The sequence below is a fragment of the Apiotrichum porosum genome (genome assembly GCF_003942205.1).
Source record: "Apiotrichum porosum strain DSM 27194 chromosome Unknown scaffold_1, whole genome shotgun sequence".
Classification (NCBI taxonomy): Eukaryota; Fungi; Basidiomycota; class Tremellomycetes; order Trichosporonales; family Trichosporonaceae; genus Apiotrichum; species Apiotrichum porosum.
Window position 1 is genome coordinate 265,510 of NW_021167108.1, and position 25,444 is coordinate 290,953.

The 25,444-nt window shown below is 59.5% G+C and overlaps 8 protein-coding genes and 1 non-coding gene across 9 annotated transcripts; 7 read left to right on the plus strand and 2 right to left on the minus strand.

Annotated features, from left to right (window-relative positions):
- Positions 1 to 511: 511 nt before the first annotated feature.
- On the plus strand, positions 512 to 3,903 carry EHS24_000093 (uncharacterized protein; the record flags this gene model as incomplete). Its single annotated transcript, XM_028615933.1, has 5 exons — positions 512 to 607; positions 680 to 730; positions 825 to 1,118; positions 1,246 to 1,298; positions 1,353 to 3,903. 5 exons carry the CDS (start codon positions 512 to 514, stop codon positions 3,901 to 3,903), a joined length of 3,045 nt encoding a protein of 1,014 aa, XP_028479790.1.
- Positions 3,904 to 4,291: 388 nt separating this feature from the next.
- On the plus strand, positions 4,292 to 7,568 carry APL5 (AP-3 complex subunit delta; the record flags this gene model as incomplete). Its single annotated transcript, XM_028615934.1, has 8 exons — positions 4,292 to 4,459; positions 4,601 to 4,688; positions 4,775 to 5,241; positions 5,289 to 5,514; positions 5,555 to 5,700; positions 5,743 to 6,233; positions 6,271 to 7,000; positions 7,044 to 7,568. 8 exons carry the CDS (start codon positions 4,292 to 4,294, stop codon positions 7,566 to 7,568), a joined length of 2,841 nt encoding a protein of 946 aa, XP_028479791.1.
- Positions 7,569 to 7,853: 285 nt separating this feature from the next.
- On the plus strand, positions 7,854 to 9,940 carry EHS24_000095 (uncharacterized protein; the record flags this gene model as incomplete). The annotated part of the gene is made up of 7 exons (XM_028615935.1): positions 7,854 to 7,887; positions 7,945 to 8,015; positions 8,066 to 8,203; positions 8,250 to 8,436; positions 8,480 to 8,832; positions 8,873 to 9,880; positions 9,917 to 9,940. 7 exons carry the CDS (start codon positions 7,854 to 7,856, stop codon positions 9,938 to 9,940), a joined length of 1,815 nt encoding a protein of 604 aa, XP_028479792.1.
- Positions 9,941 to 10,257: 317 nt separating this feature from the next.
- Positions 10,258 to 11,376, plus strand: EHS24_000096 (uncharacterized protein; the record flags this gene model as incomplete). The annotated part of the gene is made up of 1 exon (XM_028615936.1): positions 10,258 to 11,376. The coding sequence occupies one exon, from the start codon at positions 10,258 to 10,260 to the stop codon at positions 11,374 to 11,376; it is 1,119 nt and encodes a 372-aa protein (XP_028479793.1).
- Positions 11,377 to 13,078: 1,702 nt separating this feature from the next.
- Positions 13,079 to 14,985, plus strand: EHS24_000097 (uncharacterized protein; the record flags this gene model as incomplete). Its single annotated transcript, XM_028615937.1, has 4 exons — positions 13,079 to 13,327; positions 13,486 to 13,521; positions 13,567 to 13,741; positions 13,799 to 14,985. The coding sequence occupies 4 exons, from the start codon at positions 13,079 to 13,081 to the stop codon at positions 14,983 to 14,985; spliced, it is 1,647 nt and encodes a 548-aa protein (XP_028479794.1).
- Positions 14,986 to 15,699: 714 nt separating this feature from the next.
- Positions 15,700 to 16,455, minus strand: EHS24_000098 (uncharacterized protein; the record flags this gene model as incomplete). Its single annotated transcript, XM_028615938.1, has 1 exon — positions 15,700 to 16,455. The coding sequence occupies one exon, from the start codon at positions 16,453 to 16,455 to the stop codon at positions 15,700 to 15,702; it is 756 nt and encodes a 251-aa protein (XP_028479795.1).
- A 429-nt stretch (positions 16,456 to 16,884) lies between these two features.
- EHS24_000099 (uncharacterized protein) lies at positions 16,885 to 17,837 on the minus strand (the record flags this gene model as incomplete). The annotated part of the gene is made up of 2 exons (XM_028615939.1): positions 16,885 to 16,892; positions 17,066 to 17,837. 2 exons carry the CDS (start codon positions 17,835 to 17,837, stop codon positions 16,885 to 16,887), a joined length of 780 nt encoding a protein of 259 aa, XP_028479796.1.
- A 255-nt stretch (positions 17,838 to 18,092) lies between these two features.
- Positions 18,093 to 18,216, plus strand: EHS24_000100. Its single transcript has one exon. It is a non-coding gene; the product is annotated as a tRNA-Trp (tRNA).
- A 1,994-nt stretch (positions 18,217 to 20,210) lies between these two features.
- Positions 20,211 to 25,113, plus strand: EHS24_000101 (uncharacterized protein; the record flags this gene model as incomplete). Its single annotated transcript, XM_028615940.1, has 4 exons — positions 20,211 to 20,746; positions 20,785 to 21,011; positions 21,054 to 21,605; positions 21,647 to 25,113. The coding sequence occupies 4 exons, from the start codon at positions 20,211 to 20,213 to the stop codon at positions 25,111 to 25,113; spliced, it is 4,782 nt and encodes a 1,593-aa protein (XP_028479797.1).
- Between the last annotated feature and the right edge of the window lie 331 nt (positions 25,114 to 25,444).

Sequence of the window (25,444 nt, forward strand, 5' to 3'; positions counted from 1 at the left end):
TCTTGTGCAGAGTAGGTAGATAGGCACGAGGCTGTGGCCTGTGTGGCCTGGGGCGGTTCTGCGGTAGGCAGCTAGGCAGCATTATATCCCGTAGTACCCGGCCTGTCTCTTTGCAGGTGTGCGGGGGCTGCGTTGTAGAAGACGTGGGTGTGGTGCATTTGGCATTTGGCTGGACATTGCTGTGCACGCGCGCGCGACGAGGGTTGGAATGAGGCGCCAGGGGTGCGACTGCTCCCGTGCCGACGGGTGGGCCCTTTTACCCCGCACGCCGTCATCGCGCGCGCGCCAGCCCGCACGCGCCCAGCAGCCAGGCTGCGACGGACGGCTGTCTGGGCTCTCTCTAGGCTTCCGACACGACAACCACTCCAGTCCCACGACAACCACGGACGACGACTCTCATCATCCCACCACATCCCACACATCTCCTCCTCCTCTCCACATCTATACACATCTCTTCTGTCTCTCTGTCTCTCCCTCCACCAAGAGCCAGGAGCTCATCCCCCCAGTCACCATGGCGCCCGTCACCCTGCCACCGTCCTTCTACTCGTCGTTCTGGACACCAGACTACCGAACCGGCCTCGACGTCCTCTTCCGCCAGCTTGAAGCCGTCAGTCCACATCCCCCCCGGGGGAACAGGCCTTGTCTCCCGCCAGACTCCCGTCGCTGACAGTACACACAGGGCGTGATTGACAACAAGGACATCTCGGCGTTCATCGAGGCGAGTACACTCGTGTCCTTTGCGCGGCTGCGCAGCCAGCTCGCCTAGCACCTGCGCAATGTGGACTTGCCAACCTTGATCGCAACAAGCTGCTGACATTGTCCAGTCCCAAGCGAGGGCCAACCACGGCCTGGCCGTCTCGCTCCTCGAGCCGCCCCTGGGCGCCAACCGCGCGTCCACCAGCTCGCTGCAACACACCCTCTTGTCGCTGCGCGCCGCTAGCAGCGCGCGCGGCGAGGCGTACCGCGCCCTCGCGCTCGAGCTCGAGGAGCACGTCCTCCTGCCATTCAACGGCTGGCGACAGCGACACGAGGACCGCATCGCCGCCGCCCGTGATGACCTGCTGGGCCGTGGCGGCGTCGTGGGGTCATGGGAGAAGGAGGTGCACCGCCTCATGGGGGTGAGTTTGACACAAGTGTCCTGGGTTGTGAGGGGGAGGGGATCCTATGTTGTGCAAGCCACAATGGAGGGGTCTGGAGTACCTCATACATTACACACTCACGACCGAACACTAACACGACGCCCAGGCCCGGCAGACATACCAGCACAAAAGCCGTCTGGCCGACGACAGCGAGGACGAGTGAGCCGCCAGCTGGGTCTTGCCCGGATCGCAACATGAGCTGACCTCCTCCAGTGCAAAGTTCTCCACTGGCGCCGGTGCTCCAGACTCGTACACCCAGTCGCCGCCGCCAAAGCACGCCACCCTCAAGCGCTCGGGCACTGTCGCAGACCGGATCAGCGAGAAGCTGCGCCTTGCCAGCGCACACTCGCGTTCGTCGTCCGTTGACGCTGCCAGCCTCAGGAGCCCTCCCTCGGAGCCTCTGTCGCCCACCAAGCAGTCGTCCAAGCCGCAGCCCCCGCGTCTGCAGACCATCACCCAGGGTGCGGCCCAGCAGAACAATGGCGCTGCCGACTCGCCCTCGTCCCCAACGCAGGAAGACGCGTTCATCCCCCCAGAGGACCCCCACGGCCTGCCTACCATGGACGCTCCCCCCGTTCCAGGCAAGGACGGTCTTTTGCCTCCCAAGAATGCGCCCGAGCAGGTCGTGCTCTTCTCGGGCATCTCGCTGTCCGCCCAGGCGTTCAAGGACCTTTTGACCCGGTTTGACCAGTACCTCGAGACCCACGCCGCGCTCGGTTTCCCTCTCCAGGGCGAGCTCAACACGCGTGCCGTTCTTGCCAGCCGCGAGCGCAACACCATCATTGGCGTTTATCAAAAGACGTTTTCTGGTATCGAGGTTGTCGAGTGGCTGCGCAAGAACGTCGAGGCGTTTGGCAGCGAGTGGGACCGTTGCATCGACGCCGCCACCGAGCTGCACCGTACCGGCCACCTGAGCCGCATCGGTGTCGGCCGTGGCTTTGAGCCGTCCGACGACACCTTTTACGTCCTCAAGGTCATCCCCAGCGAGGCCATGTCCCTCAGCACGCTCCAGAACTCGTTCAAGGAGATGAACATTGGCTCGCACATCTCGTCGCCCATCAGCGCCAACACCACCTCGCACTACACCTCCATGCTCCGTTCGTACATCCCCGCGTCGCTGGGTCCCTCGGACGAGCCCATGTACATTCGTCTCCGCCGTGACGCCAACAGGGCCAACGAGGCCTACCACGCCAGCGTCGCTTCGAGCGAGGAGAGCCGTCTGGACATGGAGCAGCGCATCGAGCGCGGCCTCCGTATCTGGGAAAAGTGGGAGCGCGAACGTCTCAGTGTCGTCCGCACTGTGCTCAAGCACTACGAGGAGACCCTCGCCAAGCTCCCCAAGCGCATCGCCGACCTCCAGGAGGGCACCGCCCTCGCTGTGGAGGCGTTCAACCCGGACGCCGATCTCAAGGCACTCATCGAGGGCAGCCGCACGGGTCCCTTCCGGCCCCGTCCGCACATCTTCGAGTCGGTCGAGTCCGAGGTCCCCAGCGTCAACTTTGGTATCGACCTGCGTCGTTGGGCCGGAGACACCGCGTGGAGGGCCCTCGTCACCCAGCCCCAGAGGCCCAAGGACGCCATCCCGGATGTCCTCGCGGCGCTCCTCCAGGCCTCAACCGAAATAGACGCCGACATTGCCACCGAAGAGCGCCGCAAGTCGTGGCTGTACGAGGTGCCCCTGTCGGAAACTCACCAGCTGCGCAAGGTCATCAACGACCCGCACATGACTATCGAGGCCATTGTCGAGGCGGCCAAAAAGTTCAACCCCCCCATTGTCGCCGGCACGGTCAAGCTCTGGTACCTCGAGCTCAACCCTCCCGTTCTCGGATGGGAGGGCTGGGAGGACGCCAAGGCTATTTACCCGTCCATCGGCGCCGACCAGGAGCGCGACATGACGTCGGCCGTTACCTCTGTCATTGAGCGTCTCCCTGCCTGCCAGCTGTTCAGCCTCAACGCGCTTATCAAGCACTTTAAGGACCTCATTGCGTCCACAAAGTCTGAGACTGAGGACGACAACGTCTACGTTACCAAGCTTTCCCTCTCCACCGGTCGCTGCCTCCTGCGTCCCCAGTACGAGACCGAGCTCACGATCCAGGACCGCACCCCTGGCCTGTTCCTCGCCGACCTTATCGAGCACTACGACCAGGTCTTCCCGGCCCTCCTTGAGAAGAAGAAGGTCCAGGTCGACCGTCCCATGCCCCACCGCAAGCGTACTGCCCTTGTCGACCAGCGCATCTCCCGCAGCAGGCTGGACCAGTCGGGCGCCTCCCTCAACCCCCAGGAGCTCCTTACCGAGCAGGTGCGCGCCACCGCGCCGCGTCCCGAGTCCATCCCCCAGGCCCCGCCTGCCATCCACACCGGCGTCACCCTCACGGACGGCCCCGCCCCGGCTGGCGTGACCCTCTCGGACGGCCCTCCAAAGTTTGTCTCTCCTCCTCAGAGTCCCACCGAGTCGACCCCAAGGGCTGCTTCGCCCATCAGCCCCGCCAAGGCGCCCGTGGATGACGGCGCCGCAGACTCTGACGACGACGAGCCCGCATTCGAGCCGCCCTCCGAGACGCCCTCCGCCACCCTGCCCGCACTCGCCGCGGCCGCTGCAGGCGGCGACGACGCCCTCACCACTGCCGCCGGCCTCAAGCGCAGCGGGTCGCAGGAGACGTCGCGCCTGCGTGGTCCCCGCGGCGCGCGCGGTCCCCGCCCGTCTGCCAGCCACGTCAAGAGCGGGAGCGTGAGCAAGATGGCGCAGCAGTTTGAGGGCAAGTAGGTAGACCCGATGTCCCGATCTCCGGACCGCAGTACTAGCTTTTGTAGCTTGTGAAATTAGACATGACGATATGCACGAGTCTCCGAGCAGCGAGCGGGCGTCGATACATGTTGCGGCATGCAAAGGAGAGCGCAAGTCGCCAAGTGGTGAAGACGGGTGGTGTGAGGCGGTGATAGCAAGACCCCTGAATGTCGTGTCAATTCACGCCGATCGGCGATGAGCGTCACCGCCGGCCGCTGGCTGGTGAGCTGCGGCGGGACAGCGTGCAGCGTACAGCGTACAGCCAAGTGACTTGGGGACCGACCCGACTTTCGGCATCTCACACACACCCTTTACCTACTCTCACTCTCCCACCACCTACTCCGCTGCCAGCGCGTCGCCCCCCGCCATGTTTGAGCGCACGCTGCAGGACCTCATCCGCGGTCTCCGCGCGCACAAGGCCTCGTCCCGCGCGCAGGAGGACGCGTTCCTCAACGAGGCCATGGGCGAGATCCGCGACGAGCTCAAGGGCAAGGACATGGCGTTGAAGGCTGAGGCCGTTCTGAAAATGTGCTATGTGAGTGTGCTCGCGACGTTGGAGGGGGACCGCCTGGGCGTGCTGCTGTCCCCGTGGTTGGTGCAGCAGCGAGCTCTCGGGTGCGGCGTCCTTGGAAGGGTCAGCTGGTCCGTGTTTGCTGGAGTTTAGCTGACACCACAGCTCATGATGCTCTACCCCATTGCGCCGCCTGCTGGGTTTGCGTTCCATGTTGTCGAGACTATGAGCTCGGCGCGGTTTCATATCAAGCGTGAGTGGCACACCCCTTAGAAGCTACTACGTCCACCATCTAGCTGCAATCCCGGTGGCCACCGGCGCGCGTGCTGACTTGTCCAGAACTCGGCTACCTAGCTGCTCCCATGGCATTCTCAGGCGACACTGAAGAAGTCGTGCTCACTGTCAACGGTATCAAGAAGGACCTGCTCTCGCCACACCTACCCATCCCCCCACTGGCCCTCAGCGCTCTCCCGCACCTCCTGTCGCTCACCCCGTCGCTGGCACACACCTTCCACGGCGACCTGCTGCTGCTCCTGACCCATTCGAGCGCGCGGGTCCGGAAACGCGCAGTCCTGTGTCTCTTGCCTGCCTGGGAGGCCTATCCCGACGGGCTGAGGGAGGGATTCCCGCGCCTGAGGGAGCGGCTGCTGGACGACGACCAGAGCGTCGTCGGCGCCACCGTCGGCGTGGTCATGGAACTGGCACGGAGACAAGGCGGCAAGAACTACTTGCCGCTCGCGCCCGAGCTGTTTGCGATTCTTACCGGCAGCAGTAACAACTGGATGCTCATCAAGGTCGTCAAGCTTGTAAGCAGCTAACAGCGTCCTACGGAAGCCAAGCTGACCTTGCCCAGTTTGCCATCCTCACCCCCCTCGAGCCCCGACTTGTCCGCAAGCTCCTCCCGCCCCTCACGAGCCTCATCTCGTCCACGTCTGCCATATCGTTGCTGTACGAGTGCGTGCGCACTTGTATCGTCGGCGGAATGCTCGACCCCGACCGCCCCGAGGGCGAGGCACTCGCGAGGGTGTGCGTGGAGAAGCTCGGTGGATACTTGCGCGACGAGGGCGGCGACCAGAACCGTAAGCTGCTAGCAACCCGACTGTGTAGCTGACGAAACAGTGCGCTACATTGCTCTTCTCGCAATGGTCAAAATCACCCCGACACACCCACACATGGTGGCCGAGTACCAGGACGAGATCCTGCAGAGTCTCGACGACGCGGATCTGTCCATTCGCATGCGCGCACTGGAACTCATCACTGCGATGGTGAGCTTTCGTAATGAACGACCATAAGCTGACATGACGCAGGTCGATCGCGACAACCTCCAGCACATTGTTGACCAGCTTCTTGCACACCTCGCCCCGCCCGAGGACGAGTCGCCACCCCTTCCCTCGGCCATGTCTTCACTCGCGGCCGTGGCGGGCCAGCAGAGTGTTGGCAAAGCCAGCGACGTTACAGTCACCGCACAGAGCATCTCGTCCTCTCCCTCGTACCGTTTGCTCTTGTCCCAGCGCCTCCTCGACATTGTGGGCCACGACACCTACGTCAACGTCACCGACTTTGAATGGGTCGTGTCTGTCCTCATCGACGTCGCGTACGTGTCCAACGTGGATGTTGGTAGCCAGATCCGCGACATGCTCCTCGACATTGTGGGCCGCGTCAAAAGCGTGAGGCCCTACGCTGTGCGGGTGCTTGAAAAGGTGCTCGGCGACGACAATCTGCGTGAGCGCGCGAGGGACAAGACAGGCGAGGACGGACTGCTCGAAGCTGCTGTATGGATCTGCGGAGAATACGCAAGGTAGGGTGTTTTGTCGCTGGTAACGCTAACCCTGCAGTGACATCGGTTCGCCGCTCAGCGCCATCTCAAACGTCCTCTCGCATTCGCTCCCGCTGGCGGGCGGCAATGTCATTTCCCTCTCGGTCCAGTCCGTGGCCAAGATGTTCGGTTTCTACGCCGCGTCCATCTCAAGCCGCTGGTCTGCTGACCTGCACACCGAGTGCAAAAACCTCGTGGCTAGCATACGTTCCGGCCTCGAACCCTTCCTCGCCTTCCCGCTTATCGAGGTGCAGGAGCGCGCGTTCGAGATCACGCAGCTGCTCGCATTCGTCAACGCCGACCTCACAAACCATGTCCCTCCCAAGGTTTCCAAGCCTATCGAGTCCATCCCGGGCGTCGAGGGCGGGTTTGAGGAGTCTAATGACGACGACTCGGCAGAGCCTCCTTACCCCAAATCCCTGTTCCTCTTCCAGCCCCTGTTCACCTCGCACGAACTCAACTCGGTCGCGTACATGGCCCAGTCGGCTGTGCGTATTCCCGAGGGTCTGAACCTGGACCACGACATTGTCCCCAACGCGGGCTTTAGCGCAGACATTGACCTCGACGACTCTGAGAGCGAGGAGGAGCGTGGCGAGGTTCACCTCGGGGAAGGTGGCGGTGCGGGTATGGACGAGTTGCGCCGTGTCCTCCGTGAGCAGGATCGCGAGAGGAAGGGCAAGAAGAGTAAAGGCAAGGGCAAAAAGGTTGAGGGCGAGTTGACTGCCGAGGAGAAGGCGGAGAAGGCCAAGGTGAGTTGTATCAAGTTCGAGCAAGTCAGCTGACAGAAATCAGCGCAAGGCGGCGCGCAGGGATAAGCTCAAGAACGACCCGTACTACCTCTTTGACAAGAACGAGGTTGACGACGACGTGGACAATATCCCCATCGTGCGGCTTGACGACGCAGAGATGGCTGCGGCAGAGGCCCCCGCACCGACAAAGATCAAGTCCAAGAAGAAGAAGGCCGCCCCACCACCAGAGTTTGACCGTGCCGGTGAGATGCCGGAGGGTGCGACTCCCCTGCCTAAACAGGAGGCTCGTCCACTCTCGGGTCTGGCCGCGATCGACCTCACCGCCCCTGCCGCCGTCTCGCGTGAAGGCAGTGGCCGGTTCGAAGAGTACACTTTTGGCGACGATGGCCTGCCGCCCCGCGAGGTCGAGGTGCAGACCGCGTCGGCCACCCCGCCGGCGGACAATGAGGCTGGCACGCCTGTGATCCCCTCGCCGAGCAGTGCGGATGTCCCGGCCAACGAGGAGGCGGTCAAGGTCGTCAAGGTCAAGCGGAAGAAGGGGAGTAAGAAGAAGAGCGCTGTTGCATAAGCACTAGGCATACGCATATCATATGGCGGAGCGAGGGGGAGTAGAGGAGTAGAGTCACGACTAGAGCATGACCAATGCACTTTGCATAATGTACACGCGAACGAAGGATGACCCTCCACTTTTGTTGATGTGGGGTCTCCAATCGGCACAATCTGGTTCCGCTCTGCCGTGTTGTTGCCAGTTGACTCACCGGAGGCAAGGCTGTCTTCCTCCCTCCTCCATCATCGTTTCCCACTCTCTGTCTTTCGCCCGTCGGCGCGTGCAAAAGCAACCCAGCAGCGCACGATGGAGGCCTCCATTCGAGATCCGAACATCAAAAGTGCGTGACCCAGCTGGGCGGCCCTCGCGGAATCCTAGCTGACGCCTTCCTCCTCAGACTTTGTTCGGCTGCTCCAGTGCGCGTCCCGCTTTGGCGATGAGCTGTGTATGCACGCAACCAAGGATTCTGTGAGCAGATGCGAATCTCGTCTGGCATGCAATCTGACATCCGCAACCAGTGGGAGCTCTCTGTGACCAACTCGTCCAAATCGGCGTTCTGCTTGTTCACCCTCAAGCCGTCGTTCTTCTCGCGATACAAGGCGACCGGCACACCTGACCAGCAGCGCCGGGGTGTCAAGTGCCAGCTGTATGCCAAGGTGAGCTGAAGATCCTACGTAGGAACCTAAGCTAACAATGTGTCAGTCTGTTCTCAGTGTCCTGGGTAAAGCGTCCAGCGTCAACACCGTCGACCGCGTCGACCTCAAGATTATCGATCCGGACGGCGGGCTGCGTGCAACTACCCAGCGAGATGAAGAAGAGGAAGAGGAGGACGACATCCGTGTGGCGGAACGCAGTGCGCAGCTTGAGATGAAGCTGTTATACCACCACAGTGAGTTCAGCTTAAACGCCTTGGCCGCCAGCTGACTCGGCAGACATTACAAAGAAGCACTTTCTCCACGTCCAGTCGTCCGACTTTTTGCGCGCCGTGGTGGACCCAGACTCGACACCGTCTGGTTTCCAAATATCCGCCAGGACACTACGTGACTGGCTCGACCACTTCAACATTGCCTTTTCGTCCGCCACCTCCGCCAACGGCGCCGTCCGTGGCGATTCTCAGCTCGCTTGGCGGTTTGGACAGACTGAAGTCCAAGTCAAGAACTTTGAGAATGCCAGTACGAGCGCGCTGTCGACGGAAATCAAGATTGACGTTGCCGAGTTTGAAGACTACGAGGTCTTGGCTGAGGCTGGGCATGTGGATCTTGCACTGCCGATGCGCGAGTTCAAGGTGGGTGAATTGTTTCCGGGAGTTCCTGACCCATACACAGGCCACCCTCCAGCTAGCGGAGCAGTTCGGAATGGACCTTGACTTCTTCTTCTCCGAAGCAACCCAGCCTCTGACCATCAGCTCGAGATACATGGGCCTCGACCGATACAGCAACGAGTCGGAACTCTTTTCCATCTTCTGCGTCATTGCCACCACCACATGCGAGGCCTTTGCCAACGTTCCCGCATCCGCACCCGTGGCGGTGAATGGCAGCCGCGCAGACCGTAGCGAGAGCGTCAAGGTCAAGCCCGAGCCAGGTGTTCCCGGATCAGTCCGGAAGCGCCGAGCACCAGACGGCAGTGGACGCGCAGGATCATCAAGACCCCCGCGTGCCAGTCTTAGCCTGTCTGCCCAGCCACCGCCAATGGTCACTGTCGTCGGCACCGCTGCTGCTGCTGTTGCGTCCCAGGCCATGTCCCAAGCGGCCATGTCCCAGGCTGCCATGTCCCAAAGCGACATGTCCCAAGGTCCCAGCCGCACCAGGAACCCCAACGCCGAACCACTCTTCCTCCCTTCACAGACACAACGCATGACCCAACAGGAGGTCCTGGACATGGCTGGCATGGGCGACATTGACCTCGAGGCAATGATGGATGACGCAGACGCCGAGGATGCCGAGGAGAGCAGGCTTGAGAGTGGCGCGCCTGCAGACTGGGACGAGGTCGAGTTCCAGAACCTCCGGGCTGACCTCATGTCCACGCAACAGAACACCGATCCCGGGACGTCACAGCGTATCGTCTCACCACTTCGCCGTCAAACACAGGCGATCGATCTCTCAGATACAGAGTTTGAGCCCAACACGGACATTTTTGGCGACACGACAAGCATATCGCCCGTCAAGACCCAACGCCGCTCGAGGTCGAGGTCAAAGTCGCGTCAAAGGGAGCGGTCAAGGTCGCGTACTCAGGAGAATTCTCCTCCTCCTGGCATGGATGCCAGGGAGGAATTGGACGATGATGACGAGTTTGAGGCTGATGAGTTTGATCCTACACAGCCGTCTGGTCGAAAGGTGGGTGTCTTTTTCATACCGGAGCTGACCCAGCAGTTTGAGTCCTTCTTCACGGACTGATACCCTCATGTACGATACTGCCAGACTTTTTTTTCCTTTGGTTCCATGCCTGTGCACCTGTATGCATCATCTGTATCTCCCAGCTCGTTTGATGCGCCCTCCATGAGGACCAGTTGTCGGTAAAGACGCTATCCGAAAGGGCGCCCCACACGGCAATGACGCAGAGTGAGGCTCTTCCAGACCCGTCGATACTTCCCTTCTACCACGCATGGGCCACACCGTCAGCAGGCAGCACCGTCAGCTCTGTGTTCATCGCCTATTTTTTGTCTCATTTGCCCATGTTCTCTCTTCCACCACGTCCTTCACATTCAGTCACCATGACACGAATGACCAAAGCGCTCTATCAAGTGGCTCAGAAACTCAAACCAGTGGGCCCGCCACCATCCCACACCAAGCCGAGCCCCCCTACCGCCTCGAAGCACGAAGCCATCCTCCAGTCCGCTGACGGTACCCCCTTCCGCATCCCGCTCGACGCCCTCGATACGCTCGCTGCCCGTTCGAAATTCTTTGAGGACCTGGCGGACGCTCCACTAAGCGAGGACCCGGACGATGACTTTATCATTCCCCTCGCGCACGCCACCACCCCCGTCCTCCAGCTGATCCTGGACATGTGCGTCGCCGACAAGCCCTTCACAGTCTCGTCCGACTCCCTCCCTCTACTCGATGACCTCTTGGACGCCGTGTTCGAGTACAACCTCCCCGTCGCACTCGACCGCCTGGTGTTTGACCCTGAGGACCAGACGGCTTTCTTGCAGTTTACTCTCTGGGCCGTCCGCTTGGTCCTCGACGACGACTATGGAACGCTCGCCAACTTGAGCAAGTGGTTCAAGAAGCTCTTGGGAGACGGCGCGGTCCCACGCGAGGCCTTTGGCGCGGTCGCCCTCCATGTTCCACCCTCAAGTGTCAATGAGTGGGCCGCTGCAACGCTGGCCACCCGCGCGCCCAAGGCTTGGGACTCGTTTATGCGCGTGTACACCCGCCAGCAGCTCGTTCTGGACCAGCTCCTTTCTGTGGACATTGACGCCGCGATTGTTGAAGTGCACTCTGGCCACGACTGGTCGTGCCCATGCTATACCGACTCACACGATTCGGACGCAGACTCGGACACCGATACCGTCACGCAGTCCAACCGGCCCCATATCACAATCACGTCTGCAATGGTCAACAAGTTCCACGCCCTCCGCCTCGCCCAGAGCGGCACGGTCACGGACCCGAGGACGTTTGTGTGGCTTGCGTACCACACCATCAAGTGCTCTGCATGCCGTTGGGAGGTGAGGGACGATATTGCTTGGGTGTGGGCCACGCGCAGGGCGAGGGACAGTTGGGGCAACTGGATCAAGGCGGTGGAGAAGAAGGTCGTCCGTGAAGGCGGTGGCTGGGAATGGGACACGGATAAGGCGATCAAGTGCCTCTGGCAGGGAAAGTGGTTGCAGTAGAGGTGTGGACATAGGTCGTTAGGGGCTGCGCTTGCCCCTGCTTATGTGATACTTGTGGACTAGGACACTGACAGCTGGTTTCCTGCTGACCTCTTGCGTTTGAGTCTTTACTATCCAATGGCGAGAAAAGGGGTGTACCGTCGGTATGCCAGTTTCCCAACTCATGACAGTCTTCCTGCGCAAGGACGACGACGTGCTGATAGCTCGCTACAACATTGTCACTCTGGTCACCCACGAGTTCTCATAATTGCCGGCCAGATAACGGCTGGGCTCTACTTGGTCACCTCAGTGCTTGTCTTGGACTCTCCATGTATTCACTACGGCGTCACTGCAAGCCCATCCTGACCCCTCCATGTTGTTTCAGACTCACTCTCTTCTATACCTGCATTATGATGACCCCCGTGGGGGTTCAAGTCATCTACGGCTTCGATGCAGTGTGGCGCTCATGTTAACCTTACTGCCACCAATTCCACCAATATCCGCAGCCAGACTGGCCTTGGAGGGGCGAGTGAGTGGGGAGGGGCGGAGTATGCCGCCTACGCACAGACCGCGCCTCTGTACCTCTGTGTTCCTTTCCAACCCTCACAGGACTCGACAGGAGGCTATACGATCCACTTGTGGCGGCGAACAAGGCGCCAAAAAAGGAGATTTAAACCCGACTGGCGGAGAAATATTGGTGCCACTGATAGAAACAGAAGCTATTGCTTTATCCCTGCTGTTCGAAACCCCATTTGTGACATTCTTTACACATCTAGACTAGTTCCAGAGCAAGGGATGTGGAGTGGGGCCTCCAGCAGCAGTGCGACCACCACGAGTAGGTGACTGCACGGCGCGGGCCGAGAGCCGGGCCGGCAAAGAATCCACAATTCCCACCGGTATCTGTCGGTGAATATCCTGAATATCCTCGGACCTGACGAGATCGACGGAGCCGAACACGCCGACAGGCCTCTAGGCCTCTATGGCGCTTGGAACACGCGGTGGGCGTCGACTCCTTGCACCCCAGTGAGGGTCTTCCGCACGCACAACCCGCTCTTTCGCCGGCTGTGTACAGAGTGTGAGATGAGTAGGAAACAAAAAAAACAGAGGTATGGTGGCCCAAAGACGGACGATTTCATCATGTCGCGCCGCTCGAGATATCACCGTTCTGTTTTGTTACACTTTCAATTGTTAACTCTTTCCTGATGAAGAACAAGAACGCTCGCAGCTCACTAATCACTGAGTTCATCCCGTTAAGAGCGGCGGTCGCCGATTTCGGCCCGAAAAGCGCAGTTGTGCCAAGACTGATCTGACGCCAAGCCCGATACGAGAAATGTGGGTGATCGAACCCTCACCAGTCCTGCTGTTTTATCAGTTTTCTCCGTTTTCTTGGCCACGCTGTTGCAACCACTACCTCTGGCGGGGCATCAGTCACTTTGCGCGGGGCTGGCGGGCCGTTGCTGGAGTCTCCGCGCCGGGCGGTCCGGTGCCCCGTCCCGGCGGTCCGGCCAACAACTGACGAGATCACCGAATGTACGACACCCCGTGGGTGGGTTGTAGAGGGCTTGGCATCTGCTGCGGGGGTCTGGCGGGTATGGGTTTCCAGTTATCCAGTGAATGATAGCCCTTCAATGCGTCGGGGTGCTGTGGGGTCCCATGTGCTGAATCTTAGCATATAAACATCGTTCCCCGACAGACAGCTAGGCCCCACAACACACTCCCCACAATGTCTCCCAAACAGCACGTCCAGGAGCTCGACTCCAAGCCTGAGTTGGATGCTCAAGAGTACATCGACACCCCCGACGAGGAGCTCAAGGGGGGCAAGGCCAAGGTCAACAACCAGCTCGACCAGGCCGCCCAGATCCTCGCCGATGCCGGCCATGTCGAGTTCTCCAAGGAGGAGAAGAAGCGCGTGCTCAAATGGATCGACTTCTATGTCTGTCTTCCCATGTGTATCGTCTACTGGATTCAGCAGGTGAGTTTGCGCTCTGCAGGGCGAGTAGAAAGTTGGAGGTGCATTGTGACGGAAATTCATTCCGACTCTCCTAGCCACTTCCACAAACCCCACCTTTTTTTTTGTCACTGCGACCTCTGTGGCCTCCCCGGATGCAATACCCGATGCTAACGTAACAGATGGACAAGGCGACCGTGACGTACGGTGCCCTCTTCGTAAGTCTTATGTGAACTGCTCTTGGGCTCCTGCTGACGGACCAGGACCTGCAAACCGCTCTGAAGCTGCACGGCCAGCAGTACGCACTGCTGAGCAGTATCGTGTACATTGCGCAGCTCATCTGCCAGCCTCTGTCGGCTTATGCGCTTGTCGTCTTCCCCGTCAAGTACTGGGTCTTGGCCAACTACTTCGTCTGGACAGTCTGCACCATGTGCTGTGGTGAGTCTTGTGCCCTGTCTCGCCAGGACGTCTGAGTACTGCCCGCTAACTTTGTAGCTGCGTGCACCAGCTGGAAGTCTCTGATGGTCTGCCGCTTCTTCCTCGGCGCCGCCGAGGCGACTATTCTCCCGTCTTTCGTCATGATCACCCAGATGTGGTGGACTCGCCGTGAGCAGAGCTACCGCACTGTCACCTACCAGATCGCCAACTCCATGGCCGCTATCACGGGCCCGCTGATCGCCTGGGGTATCGGCCACGTTACCAAGGGCATTTACGCCTACCAGGGTATCTTCCTTGTGGTCGGTGCCGTCGGTGCGTTCTTTATCCCCATCGTCGCCTGGCTGCTTCCCAACTCGCCCGTCACCGCGCGCTTCCTCCGCAAGGGCGACGACAGGCTTATCGCCCTCGACCGCATTCGCGAGAACAACACCGGTACCAAGTCCAACGTCTGGAAGTGGCACCAGGTCCGTGAGGTCCTCAAGGACCCTAAGACCTACATCTGGGCTCTCATCTACCTTACCTCGACTCTCGCCGCGTCCGGTTTCGGCAAGTTTGGTGGTCTGATTATTAAGGGTCTCGGCTTCACCAGCTTCAGCGCCACCCTCATGGGCATGCCTACTGGTGCCGAGGCCATGGTTACGCTCGCGATCGCCATTTGGGTTACCAACCGCATTAAGATGCGCTGGCCCGTTATTGCGTTCATCTGTTTCTTCCCTATCGCCGGCGCCGTCGGTATCCGCGTGCTTGACCGCTCCAACCTTCCTGGTATGGTCGCCTCGTACTACGTGACCTTTGTGTACGCCGCCATCCAGCCCCTGTTCTACGCCTGGGCCAACCTCAACCAGGCCGGCTCGACTAAGCGTGTCGTCATGTTTGCCATCATGTTTGGCGCCCAGTGCCTCGGTAACATCATCGGCCCCCTCGTTTGGCTCGACAAGGAAGCGCCCAAGTACTACACTGGTCTCGCTTTTGCCATTGCCATGTACTGCGCGCTCTTCTGCCTCGTGGTCGGCCAGGGCTTCTACTTGAAGTACCTCAACAAGAAGCAGCGCGAGCGCCGTATCGCCATGGGCCTCCCTGCCGAGCTCCAGGACATCTCCATCATGACCCTCAACGAGGCTACCGCCTACAAGGCCGAGCTCATGGAGGCCCTGCGTGCCTCGGGCGGAAACATGGACATCTTCTCCGAGTCGTTCGACGACTTGACCGACTGGGAGAACCCCATGTTCATGTACGTGGTCTAGGCGGGAGCAGAGAGGCAGGATAGGTCGTGCGGGGATGGTAAATAATGGGATCTGGATATGTAAGAGGATCTGCGAGTGAGTTTAGGCCTGCGTGGAAGTGAATGCAAGCAGTGTATATGGCAACATGGCCCCCTGATTCCGAGCACTCTATGCAGCAGGCGGAACAGGGTTTATCCTATTTATCGGCCATTTTTCAGTATTTTCGATTTTGCCACAACCACGTGATAGAGTTCTGTGTCCCCTCGATTCACTGTTCCGCAACCAGCACAGCGTGGGTAGTCTCAGCTGCCTGACAATGTAGGCACTCGTCCAAATCTGCCACAACACGCGCAGCACGTACATACCTGCCTATCGCCCCCTCTGTCGAACAGTCGAGCCAACGCTCCAAATGCCTGGACCACGGCCTGCCAACGGTCCCGGGTCTGGATGCTTCCGCTGCACGATACCACCATACAGATTCATAATACTGTTACACCTTGTTACGGTACTTACATACAGACACGCTACACAGCTCAATAGTCCCAAAGGTCGGCGTCGGGGTAATAGTAGGAAATACAGTCTTCATGGGTCGCTGGATAGTCGTACCACGTTTGGGTAATCCACACGTACATGAGAATCGGAGTAACCCACGCGCGACACGTTGGACACTTGATGGTGTAGTATGACAAATGACAGAAGTCATCGGCTGCCTCTCGTTCGAGGTGCAACGTTTCGTCATACCAGGGCTGGTCGGCTAGGAAACATGCCCGGGCATACGGTGCGAGTCTTGCAGTCGCGACAGCCGATGACTGGGGCGTTGTGGGTCGAGTTGAACAGGTTCATCTCTTGCAGTAGCTGATCGCGGCGGCGGAAGAAGCCCACGATCGCATCGTAAACTGGTCGAGCGTGGCGGCTGAGTTGGACGATGGACCATCGATGGATGTCACAAACCGACGCGATAGTTAGGCCGCCGTGCTTGTCGATGAGCGGGACGATAACCCATGTCGTGTCGCCACCTTGGTCGCGCAGGGCCCGATCGATGGCTTGAACAGTCAACTCGAACAAGGCGATGTCTTTGAACAGATTGTGCGAGTTCCTGATGATCTGATCAAAGCCGAGACGTAGGTCATACAGTGTGGCCAGGGTGATACAGTCGTCAACAAGGTGCAGCGAGGAGTCGATTGGGAGGAGAGGATATTCTGCCTCGTGCAAATCCCTCCACTCTGGATCTGCTGCGAGTTCTTCCCAAACGACAAGATCGAGCGTGTGTTTGAGCCCCTCACTTGATATCCCCAGGAGAGGGATTACACGAGCGTCGTCTTCCCCTTGAGGAGTAGGGAGGTCTGCAATGTCGGCGAAGAATGGAGAGTGTTTGGCGAGGGTCTGGAGCTTGAAACGGAAAGAGACGCCGTCATCCGACTCGAGAATGTGGCCGTCGTCTTGGACCGTGTTGTACTCGGGATGGAAACGGCGTGCTGCTGCCTCGCCCATGGTGTAGCGTATATGTTAAGGACCTGTACTAGACCTGTACTAGATGAGATTGAAGAGGTGGTGATGGCACAGTATTGATCGCTGGTCGCTGAGCTCATCGCCTGACAGCCCGCCCGAACCAATGGCCAGTTTGCTTCCGCGTCGTGCCACTTGCTGTCCTCATCCGCGACTCTGTGCTGTCTCTCCACTCTGTATGTACACCTCAGGCAGGCTGCTTATGTTCACATGTGTCTTGTTCTATATTATACAAACGTTTAATACTGCATGGCACACTTCCTTTTCCCGTATCCAAGCCGTCTCTTCTGTCGGTCCTGCCGTGCGAGCGGTATGAGTGTTGTTTCTTGTTGTTGTAGGTATAATCGAGAAAGAATGGAACGTTCGAGTGGGTCGACCTTTGAAGGTGCCGTGGTCACAACTTGGGCAAGGGACTCAGGTAACTGATCACCCAATTTCAGTAGCTGATCATGTTCTCGGTGTGCGGGACTCAACACCGATCGAGGTCTGGTAGCGAATCCGCTCAGCGTTCATTGGATGCTGTGGCTCTCCGCACCGTGGGCAGCAGTGGCCCGCTCGTTGTCCTAGAGATAGGACCACTCATCGGCCCACTCACTGGCCCTCTGAGCCTCGGCCCACTCAGCCTCCATGAGGGCATCGGTGTAGACGTCCGTCCACCACTGTGCTTGTTTGGCAGCGTCACGCGCCTTCTCTTCCTTCTCTTCCTGCAGCCGCTTGTACGCCGTCAACTTCGCTTGCAATGCTTGGGCCTTTAAAATCGTAAATTCGTGGAGGGCATCGAGAGCGCGTGGTTGGTGAATCGAAAGGATAGTTGTACACCATTCGCTGATGGGGAGCGATTTTTCGAGCTCGTTCGTCCAGTAGGCCATTCCCCATTCGTGGTCGTGTCCAAAGAGCAGGCAAGCAATAGTGTATCCCAATGCTGGATTACGGCCCGCGCCTTGCTGAATGCAGAGTTTTTGCCACAGGCAGTACAGGCCATGCCTGAGCTCAAAGCTCAGAGCCAGCTCGACGAGTTGTTCTAGGAACCAAGGATACCACACCATGTGAGGCATGATCAAGGGGACCTGGCCGCCACTGGTGAGGTTGCGGGCCGCATCGAGTGTGAAAGCCAAGGGTCCGGAGGAGATCGAGGGGAGCGGGATAACGTTGGGAGCGGGGTGGTTGCTGGTGCCGTCGGCGTTGAGTGTGAGGAGAGGTTGGGGGAGTTCGTTGAGGGCTTGAAAGAAGGGTGAGAGCTCCGCCAGACTGGCCAACGAGTAGCGAAAGACGACCCCGTCGGATGTCTCGAGGACGACACCGTCGAGGGGGCGATTGTAGCGTGGGTGGATGCGGCGTGGGTGGATGAGTTCTAGCGGGTCGTTCATGGTTGCAATGGAGGGTGATGAAGAGGTTGCACAAGATCGGCAAGTGATGGATGGGGTGGCAAAAACATGACGCGTCACGGCCGTTTCGGAACCCCCAGGCGTGGCACAGATCGACGTCCACACTCTCTCTCACTCTCGCACTACTGCCGACACTTCGTGATCCGCACATTTACCCCGTTTTCTCAACAACCACTGCCTCAACCCACCTCATCTCTTCACCCAGTATATCTTCTCCACTTGTAGAACATCGTCGCCGATCCCGTGGCGTAATGGTAGCGCGTGAGATTCCAATCTGGGATACGAACGAAGTGTCTCCCATCCGAGAGGATGGCGAGGCGACTACTCCTCAAGGTTGTCCGTTCGATTCGGGCCGGGATCGTCTTTTGCTCCTGGACGACCTGGAGGGTACGGAGAAGGGCATATGGGGCCTCTTGGACATGCATGCGGGGCCCTCACTGCCCACAGTGAGCACTCGAGTGGTATTTGGCGAGGTACACAGTGTTGTTGCTGTTCGAAAGTCCATGTTATCCGAGTGCCACTCGCTGGCCGGCATGCACGTGGTGCAATCAACAACACTGTGCCATTGTCAAAGAACGTTCATTGTCGTTGTCGTCAGTCAGGACCTGGCACGGAAGCGTTACAAGCAGTGTCGAGGCCCTCGATTTTGTCATTATGGCAGCTTGTATAACAAACGACACTGGAATCTGGGATGCAATGCGTTCCCAGGTTCCGGAGGGCAGGTCATGTGCCACTCGTTGTTCTGCGACTGTACGAATGAATGTCCAGCTCTCTCCAAAGGTGTTGCCATGCAGTGTGCACAATCTCTGACCTTGGAGTTTGGGACCACATGCATACCTCGTATAGCCTAACGTTGGGCACAGCCCACCGTTCCAAACCCTTTACAGGAGTGTGACAAGGTGCCCTCTATACATGGGACGTACGCGGCGCCTGGTGTGCACACGCCTATACCGGCCGCGGCCATTGCTCGGCCCCGAAACCAAAGAGCGGCCAGCCCAGAGAGAGACGATCTACAGTACAATGTGCGCGCTCTCGACCGACGACATGAGCTGCCCGACGCCAAGGCTTGATGGGAGATGAACCCTCTCCCTGGCACGCCATGTACGCCAACGTCACAGACAGCCCTGTCTCTCCTCGGTCCGCCATATGTGAACCGATGCTCCCTATCGTTTGTTTTTATCCTGGTCTGCCCATCTGGCCCGTTTCGTGTCTCGCAGCTGTGAAAGGTCTTGGACAGTCACGCTCGACGCCTGTGAGGGTTCTGGCCGCACGAGCCTCGACGAGCTAGCTGGACGCTCGAGCGCTGGCAGGTCAGGTGGCGCTGGTAATGTTTGGCGGCGTGTCGGGGTCGTGCACCGTGCGCTGGGGGTGCACGAGCACGCACAAGCACGCTTGGACTGACCGCCGGGGTAGAGCGTGGCCTCCATTGTGTGTTGTGCGTGCTTGCATGCATGTGCTGGCCGTGCTGGCCGTGCTGTAGGTGGGCATATGTCCACCCACAAAAGGCCGCCCGCCGTAGCGCACGCCACAGAGCGCACTCGTCACGCCGACTGGGGCTGTCACAGTTCGGGCGGGGGAACCTGGCGCGGCTGATTTCTAACTTTCTTTTCGACTTTTACCTCTTCGTCAACGTTAGTCAGCTCTTACTCACCATCAACAGCCAGCTACCGACCACTCTATTCACGACCTCTTCAACGACAACCTGCTAGCTTTCATTGCTAGCACGACCTCTCCCCTTCACCCACACTCTCCTACCACTGCTCGACGCCACCGCTGCGCCACCTACTACCCACCCCAGCCTGCGGTGCCCTTTGTCACCCACCCTATACCTACCCAATTCCCTCTTCCGGTCGACACTCACTATCGACTTATCATACCTATACCCAAGCCAGAGCCTGCTTGGTCACAACCAACACTTGTGGGCTCACTCCCAACACCAACCCAGTGAGCACAACACAACTTGGTTACCAGTTGCAGGCGCTGATCATAGTTGCCACGGCCTTTTGAGACGGGCGCTGGGGCCTCTCACCTCTTCACATTTCACCTCCTTCACAACGACACATAGCCTAGAACGGCCCCCACAGCAACCACATGTTGCTGTCATGTCTTCGTGAATGAGTTAACTATACACGATACCTTGCTACGACTTTTAACGACCTCCACGACCCTCACGCACCCACTCTCCTCGGTTGAGAGTGGCACCCCCCACGATTCCCCACCAAGACCTCCTTAGCTCGTCTTGTTTACTCTGAAGATCCTTTTACGACCCCAACACAGACGATCCTCACCCCGCTCAGCCTTCTGCGCGCGCGGTAAACACCCCCCTCGTCCACGACTCACAACACGATTCTCGCCATGACCACCTGGAGTGCCCGAGGGCACCATCTCGCTCCAGAACCAGCTGGCAAGACACCGGACGCTCCGTCGTCCACGGCTGGTTTCAAGAACTCTCTCCGCAAGATTCCTTCCACTTTCCTCCTCCGCGCAGACCCCCGCGGATTCCGCGACACCACCCTCAATGGCAAGCCACAACCCAAAGTTCGCAAAGGCCTCGCCAGTATGTTTGGCCGCGCCCGGGCCAGCCCTCCCACCGTCACCGAAACTGTGGCAGTGGCATCCCAGCCAACATCGGGTACCAAGTCACGTAGCTGGCTTCGTCCCCATGTCCGCTCCGTTGAGCCCGAGAACAAGCAGCGCCCCAGTTGCGGACCCGATCCATTTGGGCATCCAGGAGAGGGTGCAGCACACATCGTCGCGCGCCCGTTTGCCGTTGCTCAGCCTGACCCCACCGTCAAGGCTCTTCAGGCTGAACGCCGCCCAACCCCCACCACCACGACCGACTGCGACCGCACTTCTGACAGTCTCGAAAGTGACGAATCCTGGGTGGCGAGGTGAGTACATTACGTCGGGATGCCAGCTTATGTCGCAGCTTGAGCAACTATGCTGTTCCCGAGTTTGAACTTCAGTCGACCTTCGCCCAAGACGAACCCGCACTTGACATTCCACCACGTGTCTCGTCTCTGGGAACGGTTAAGCGTATTGCAGAGCTCACGGAAGCTGCTGCTCCCAAAGAGACTCTCAAGAAGGACAAGACAATGTCCAGGGTCTGGAGCATCCTTACCCTCAAGAAGAAGAGGCAGACGTTTGACCGCACATGTGAGCTTCACCGCCCTGTTGTTTCTTGGAGCTCACCATCAGCTACGCAAACGTCGTCGCAGGACATTACCCCACCTCCCACAGCCCTGGGAGGCACCCCGCAACGTGTTACCCCTGCACCCCGCCTACCAACTCTGCACGTCACCAAGCCATCGACCGACCTCGACCCTGTGCTCTCGAGCCCATTTGTCGACCCTAACTCGCCGTTTATGGCAGCCAAGTCCTGGTCATCGGCCAGTGTCGGAACTGGCAGCAGCCGCCGCTCGTTACCCCAGCGCAAGAGCCTCTCGGGCTTATTTGGTTTCGACATCAAGGAGAGCCTCGCCGAATTCCACTTGGCCTCGTCGGGCAAGCGGCAGTCCACCCCCAGGAGGGACCAGGCGAGCTTCGACGATGGAACTCCCCACTCGGTTGAAGTCCACAGTCGCTTTGGTAACGCTGCGTTTAGTCCTGCTGGCAAGGAGAAGCACCTCTCTGTCCTCTCAGAGAACCAACTGGAGCCAGGTTCCGACACCAGTCCCGACACAGCTGCCTTTTACAGTCGCTTCGGTAGTTCTGGTTTCAACGCTGAGGGCAGCTTGCAACAGCCTGACGGTAAGTTTAGAACCCTTGTGCTTTTGGGCTGACAGGCCCAGTGTCCATCCGGGACATGTCCACTGCCACTCGCCAGTTGTCCAAGATCGTATCCCACATGGATCCAGCTGCGAGCCCGACTCCACTCCGTAGCATCCGCTCCGCCATTCTCGGCAGCAAGCATGTCAAGAACGCTACCAAGAGCCCCCTCAGTGCCAACAACAGCCCTCGCAAGCGCGGTGCGCTCTCACGTGTGTTCCAGGCGGAGTCCGGTTCTCCCAAGGCTGGTTCAAAGTCCCCCGTCACAAAGTCTCCCGAGGCCAAGGCTCCTTCCACGCCGCCTTCGGCCCGCATCGGCACCAAGACCCCGGTTACCAGCATGGTGAAGAAGGGCATGCGCAACATCTTTGCCCCGTCATCGCCAGCCTCGCCCGTTCCACCTGTGCCGGCCCAAAAGTCACCACTCAAGTTCGGTCACTTGCCAATTTCGCCTGCTCACCTCTCGCCTTGGGGTCCCAAGTCGTACTGCTCGTCCCTCTCCAGTGCCACCAGTGGCGAGGTTGCCATCGAGCTCCAGGCCCCGTCCGAGGCTACATCGTCCAACCACTCGCTCGAGGTATATGACGATCGCCACCTCAAAGCTCACCCGTACTCCCTCGGTCTTCCACCGCCTCCACCTGCCAACCGCAAGGTCGACCGTCATGCTCACCGCCGACAGACCTCGCGTGCCCAAGACAACACAGACACCGACAACCGCCAGTCGTTCGACTTTACCGGCGAGTATGCGCGTCTCAACACTGGCACGCAGCGAGCCAGCTTCATGAGCGCTCTCCAGCATGCTCAGACCGCCAAGGTCGACCCATCGCCGCTCAAGCAGCATGCTCCCCAGGTGCCCAAGTTTGACCCCGACGACTCGTTGGAGATTCTCGACTCGCCCGGTGACCACAAGCACAGATCGCCGTCCCCATTCAGAGGCCAGCCGGCGTTCCAAGAGTTTGTCGCTCAGACGCGTTCCGGTCAGCGCAATGCCCCACCATATGCGCTTCCTCCTCCGCCTGTTGGTCGACGCTACGGTGGAGGGCAGTCGCACGAAAAGTCGTTGTCCGACATTAGCTTTGCGTCCATCTCGAGTCTCGGTGCGCCGATTGACATTCGCTCGGACTGGACCAATGCGTTTGAACACAACTTTGCCTTCGTCGGCGCTCCACCGCCACTCATTCCGCTGCCGCCTCTCCCCTCCTTCCCTTCCTTCCAGTCCATGGGAGAGAGCGAGGTCTCATTCAACTTCAATCCCAACCAGCGTTCCGAGTCGTTTGCGTCGTTTGAGTCGCTCAACCACGCAGACATCTCGTTCACCCACGGCGGTCCTCCACTTAGCAGGCACCCTCACCGTCGCCCGTCGCACTATGGCAGGCGCAACGTCAGTGGTGGCTCGACAACGACCGACAGTGGTATCGGCCGTTCTGACTGGCGGTCGCGGGGTATCAGCACGTCCTCTAACATGTCCACGTCCTCGAGCATGGCCTCTATTGCCCACCTTGGTCGTCCAGGTCTCGGTGACCGCATGTTTGAGCGCGACCAGGGCGTACAGCTCACCTCCATTGAAGCGTCGCCAGCCGATGAGACTTGGCAGTCCCAGATGGGTGGTCGTGAGCGCCACTCGTACGCGTCTACCATGGAGGGCGGCTACGACGGCTCGACGGAGGGCGAGTCGATCTTTGGTGGTCCTTCGGACACTCGTCTGGAGGCTGCTGCTAAAGACTTTTTCCTCAAGGGTATTCGCCACATGTCCGCAATCAGCCTCTCCAGCGAGGAGGACACGGCAGTCAAGCACAACCCCCAGGTCGGCTCGCCGACCCTCAAGGGCGACATGGCCGTGGCCGACCTCCTCGTGCCGTCGTATATTCCCAAGCATCGCACTGGCGCATCGCTTCCTGGACCTTTCCGTCCTCGCGAAGCCAAGCACCGCCGCCGTCCCGCGCCGCTCAACTTTGACTCTCAAGATGAAGAGACTCCAGGCCTCACCTCGGCGTGCACCTCGACTGATGCATCCTCCTTCTTCTCCGTGGACATGGGATACAAGCACGGCGGTGTCCTGGGACTCCCTGCTGCGCTCAGCATTGGCCACTCCCGCCAAAAGTCGTCGGTTGCCAGCGGCGTCCAGGTCCAGCCGACCATCAAGGAGGAAGACTCGCTCGCGACGCTCCGCCAAATGCCGCCACTTCCCAAGGCCTACCGCGCCCCCGTGCCTCAGCAGGCCCAGGTGTGGGAGGTTAATGACAGCTTTGAGCTTTCCCAGGAGGCCGACACGTCGTTGGGCCGCTGGAAGCGCGAGGAAGCCGAGGCAATCGCTGGTGGCAAGGCTGACTGGGCCGACACTTCTATCGAGTCTGAACGTTCCACGATGGGTGGGTACAGAAACCACGACGGTCTTAACCCAGCAGACTTGGCAAAGCCCATGACGCAGGATGACATTGCCGCATTTATCGCCAAGTCCCAGGCCATGTATAAGCCCCTCGAGGAGGTCCAGCACAAGCCAGTCCAGCGCCACGTCCGTTCTTTGGGCAACTCTCGCGCTGCGGTCGCGCCCTACGGTCTTCCGATCCCTCCGCTGGCGACGAGGTACCAGAACAAGCGCGCCTCCACTGGGGACGACGACATGCCACACTCTGCTTTGCTTGCCGAGTTTGCCCGTGACGCTCTGCCCCCGTCTCAAGTCACCTCCCCCACAGCGACCGAGGATGCATCCGGCGACGACGACTCGTGCGACACTTCGGTCCGCTCCCAAGTGACATCCTCGGCCCGTCGTCGCGCCCTCGGCTGGGGTCGCCGTCGTCCAAGCGATGCTGCTGAGATTGCGATCTCGCCTCCACCCCTCGCCTCCGCCACTGAGACTCGGTTCCCCACAGAGAGGCCCAAGATGACCCGTTCCGAGACGCTGCCTTCGTTTATCTGCTTCAGCGCCCAGAAGCCCGAGTCCAAGGTCGCTTCCCAGCGCCACTTGAAGTCCGATGTCGATGTCGAGGATACAGACGTCCGCACCATGCCCGCGAACCAAGCGCCTAAGCCCCAGTCTGAACCCGAGGACGAGGACGAGGCCCTCATGTTTACCCCTAAGAAGGACAGGTCCAAGTCCACCCTCGGCGCCAGGAACCCCACTCGCCCCACCACCAGGCCCCGTACCGCCATGCACGTGCACGTCGACAGCTCTGGCTCACCTCTCAACCTGAACACTTACCAGGGCAGCGTTCCCCTGGTCCGTGTTCTGAGCAACGGCAGCGGCGATCACCAGTCTCCTCTGCGCCGCATGGCACCTCTCAAGCCCCTCCAGCTCGTAAACACCCGCACCATCAAGCCGCTGCCCACTAAGAAGTCGCAGTCAAAGATTCCTCTCAAGACGCAGCCGTCAACCTTGGGAACGACCAGGCCCGCCAGGCCGGCCTTTAGCCACCACAACCCCCAGTATGGCTCGTTCGGCAAGGCCGACAGACTCGCCGCGGTCAACATGGGTCGCTCGCTCCACGTCTGAGCCATCGACTTTATTCATGTCAACACATACCTATACGACCGGAGATCCGGTGCGACGTACTTTTTGCAAAAATCTCGAAAATACACACAGCCCACGAAAAAGACCAGAAAACCCATACAAAACAGGCAACCAACCATATGGTGCCACGACCGACCTAACCCGCGCGACCATACAAGCAGCGCTTTCTTGTGTACACTTTTTACCCCCCTACCCCAATGCCTTTTAACGCTACGAGATGAAGGAGGATGTGCGGCGAGGAGAAAGTTGTAGCCGCGCAGAAACAGTTGTACACACTCCAAGAAGGAATGCAGCCCATGTGTCAAGTGTTCAA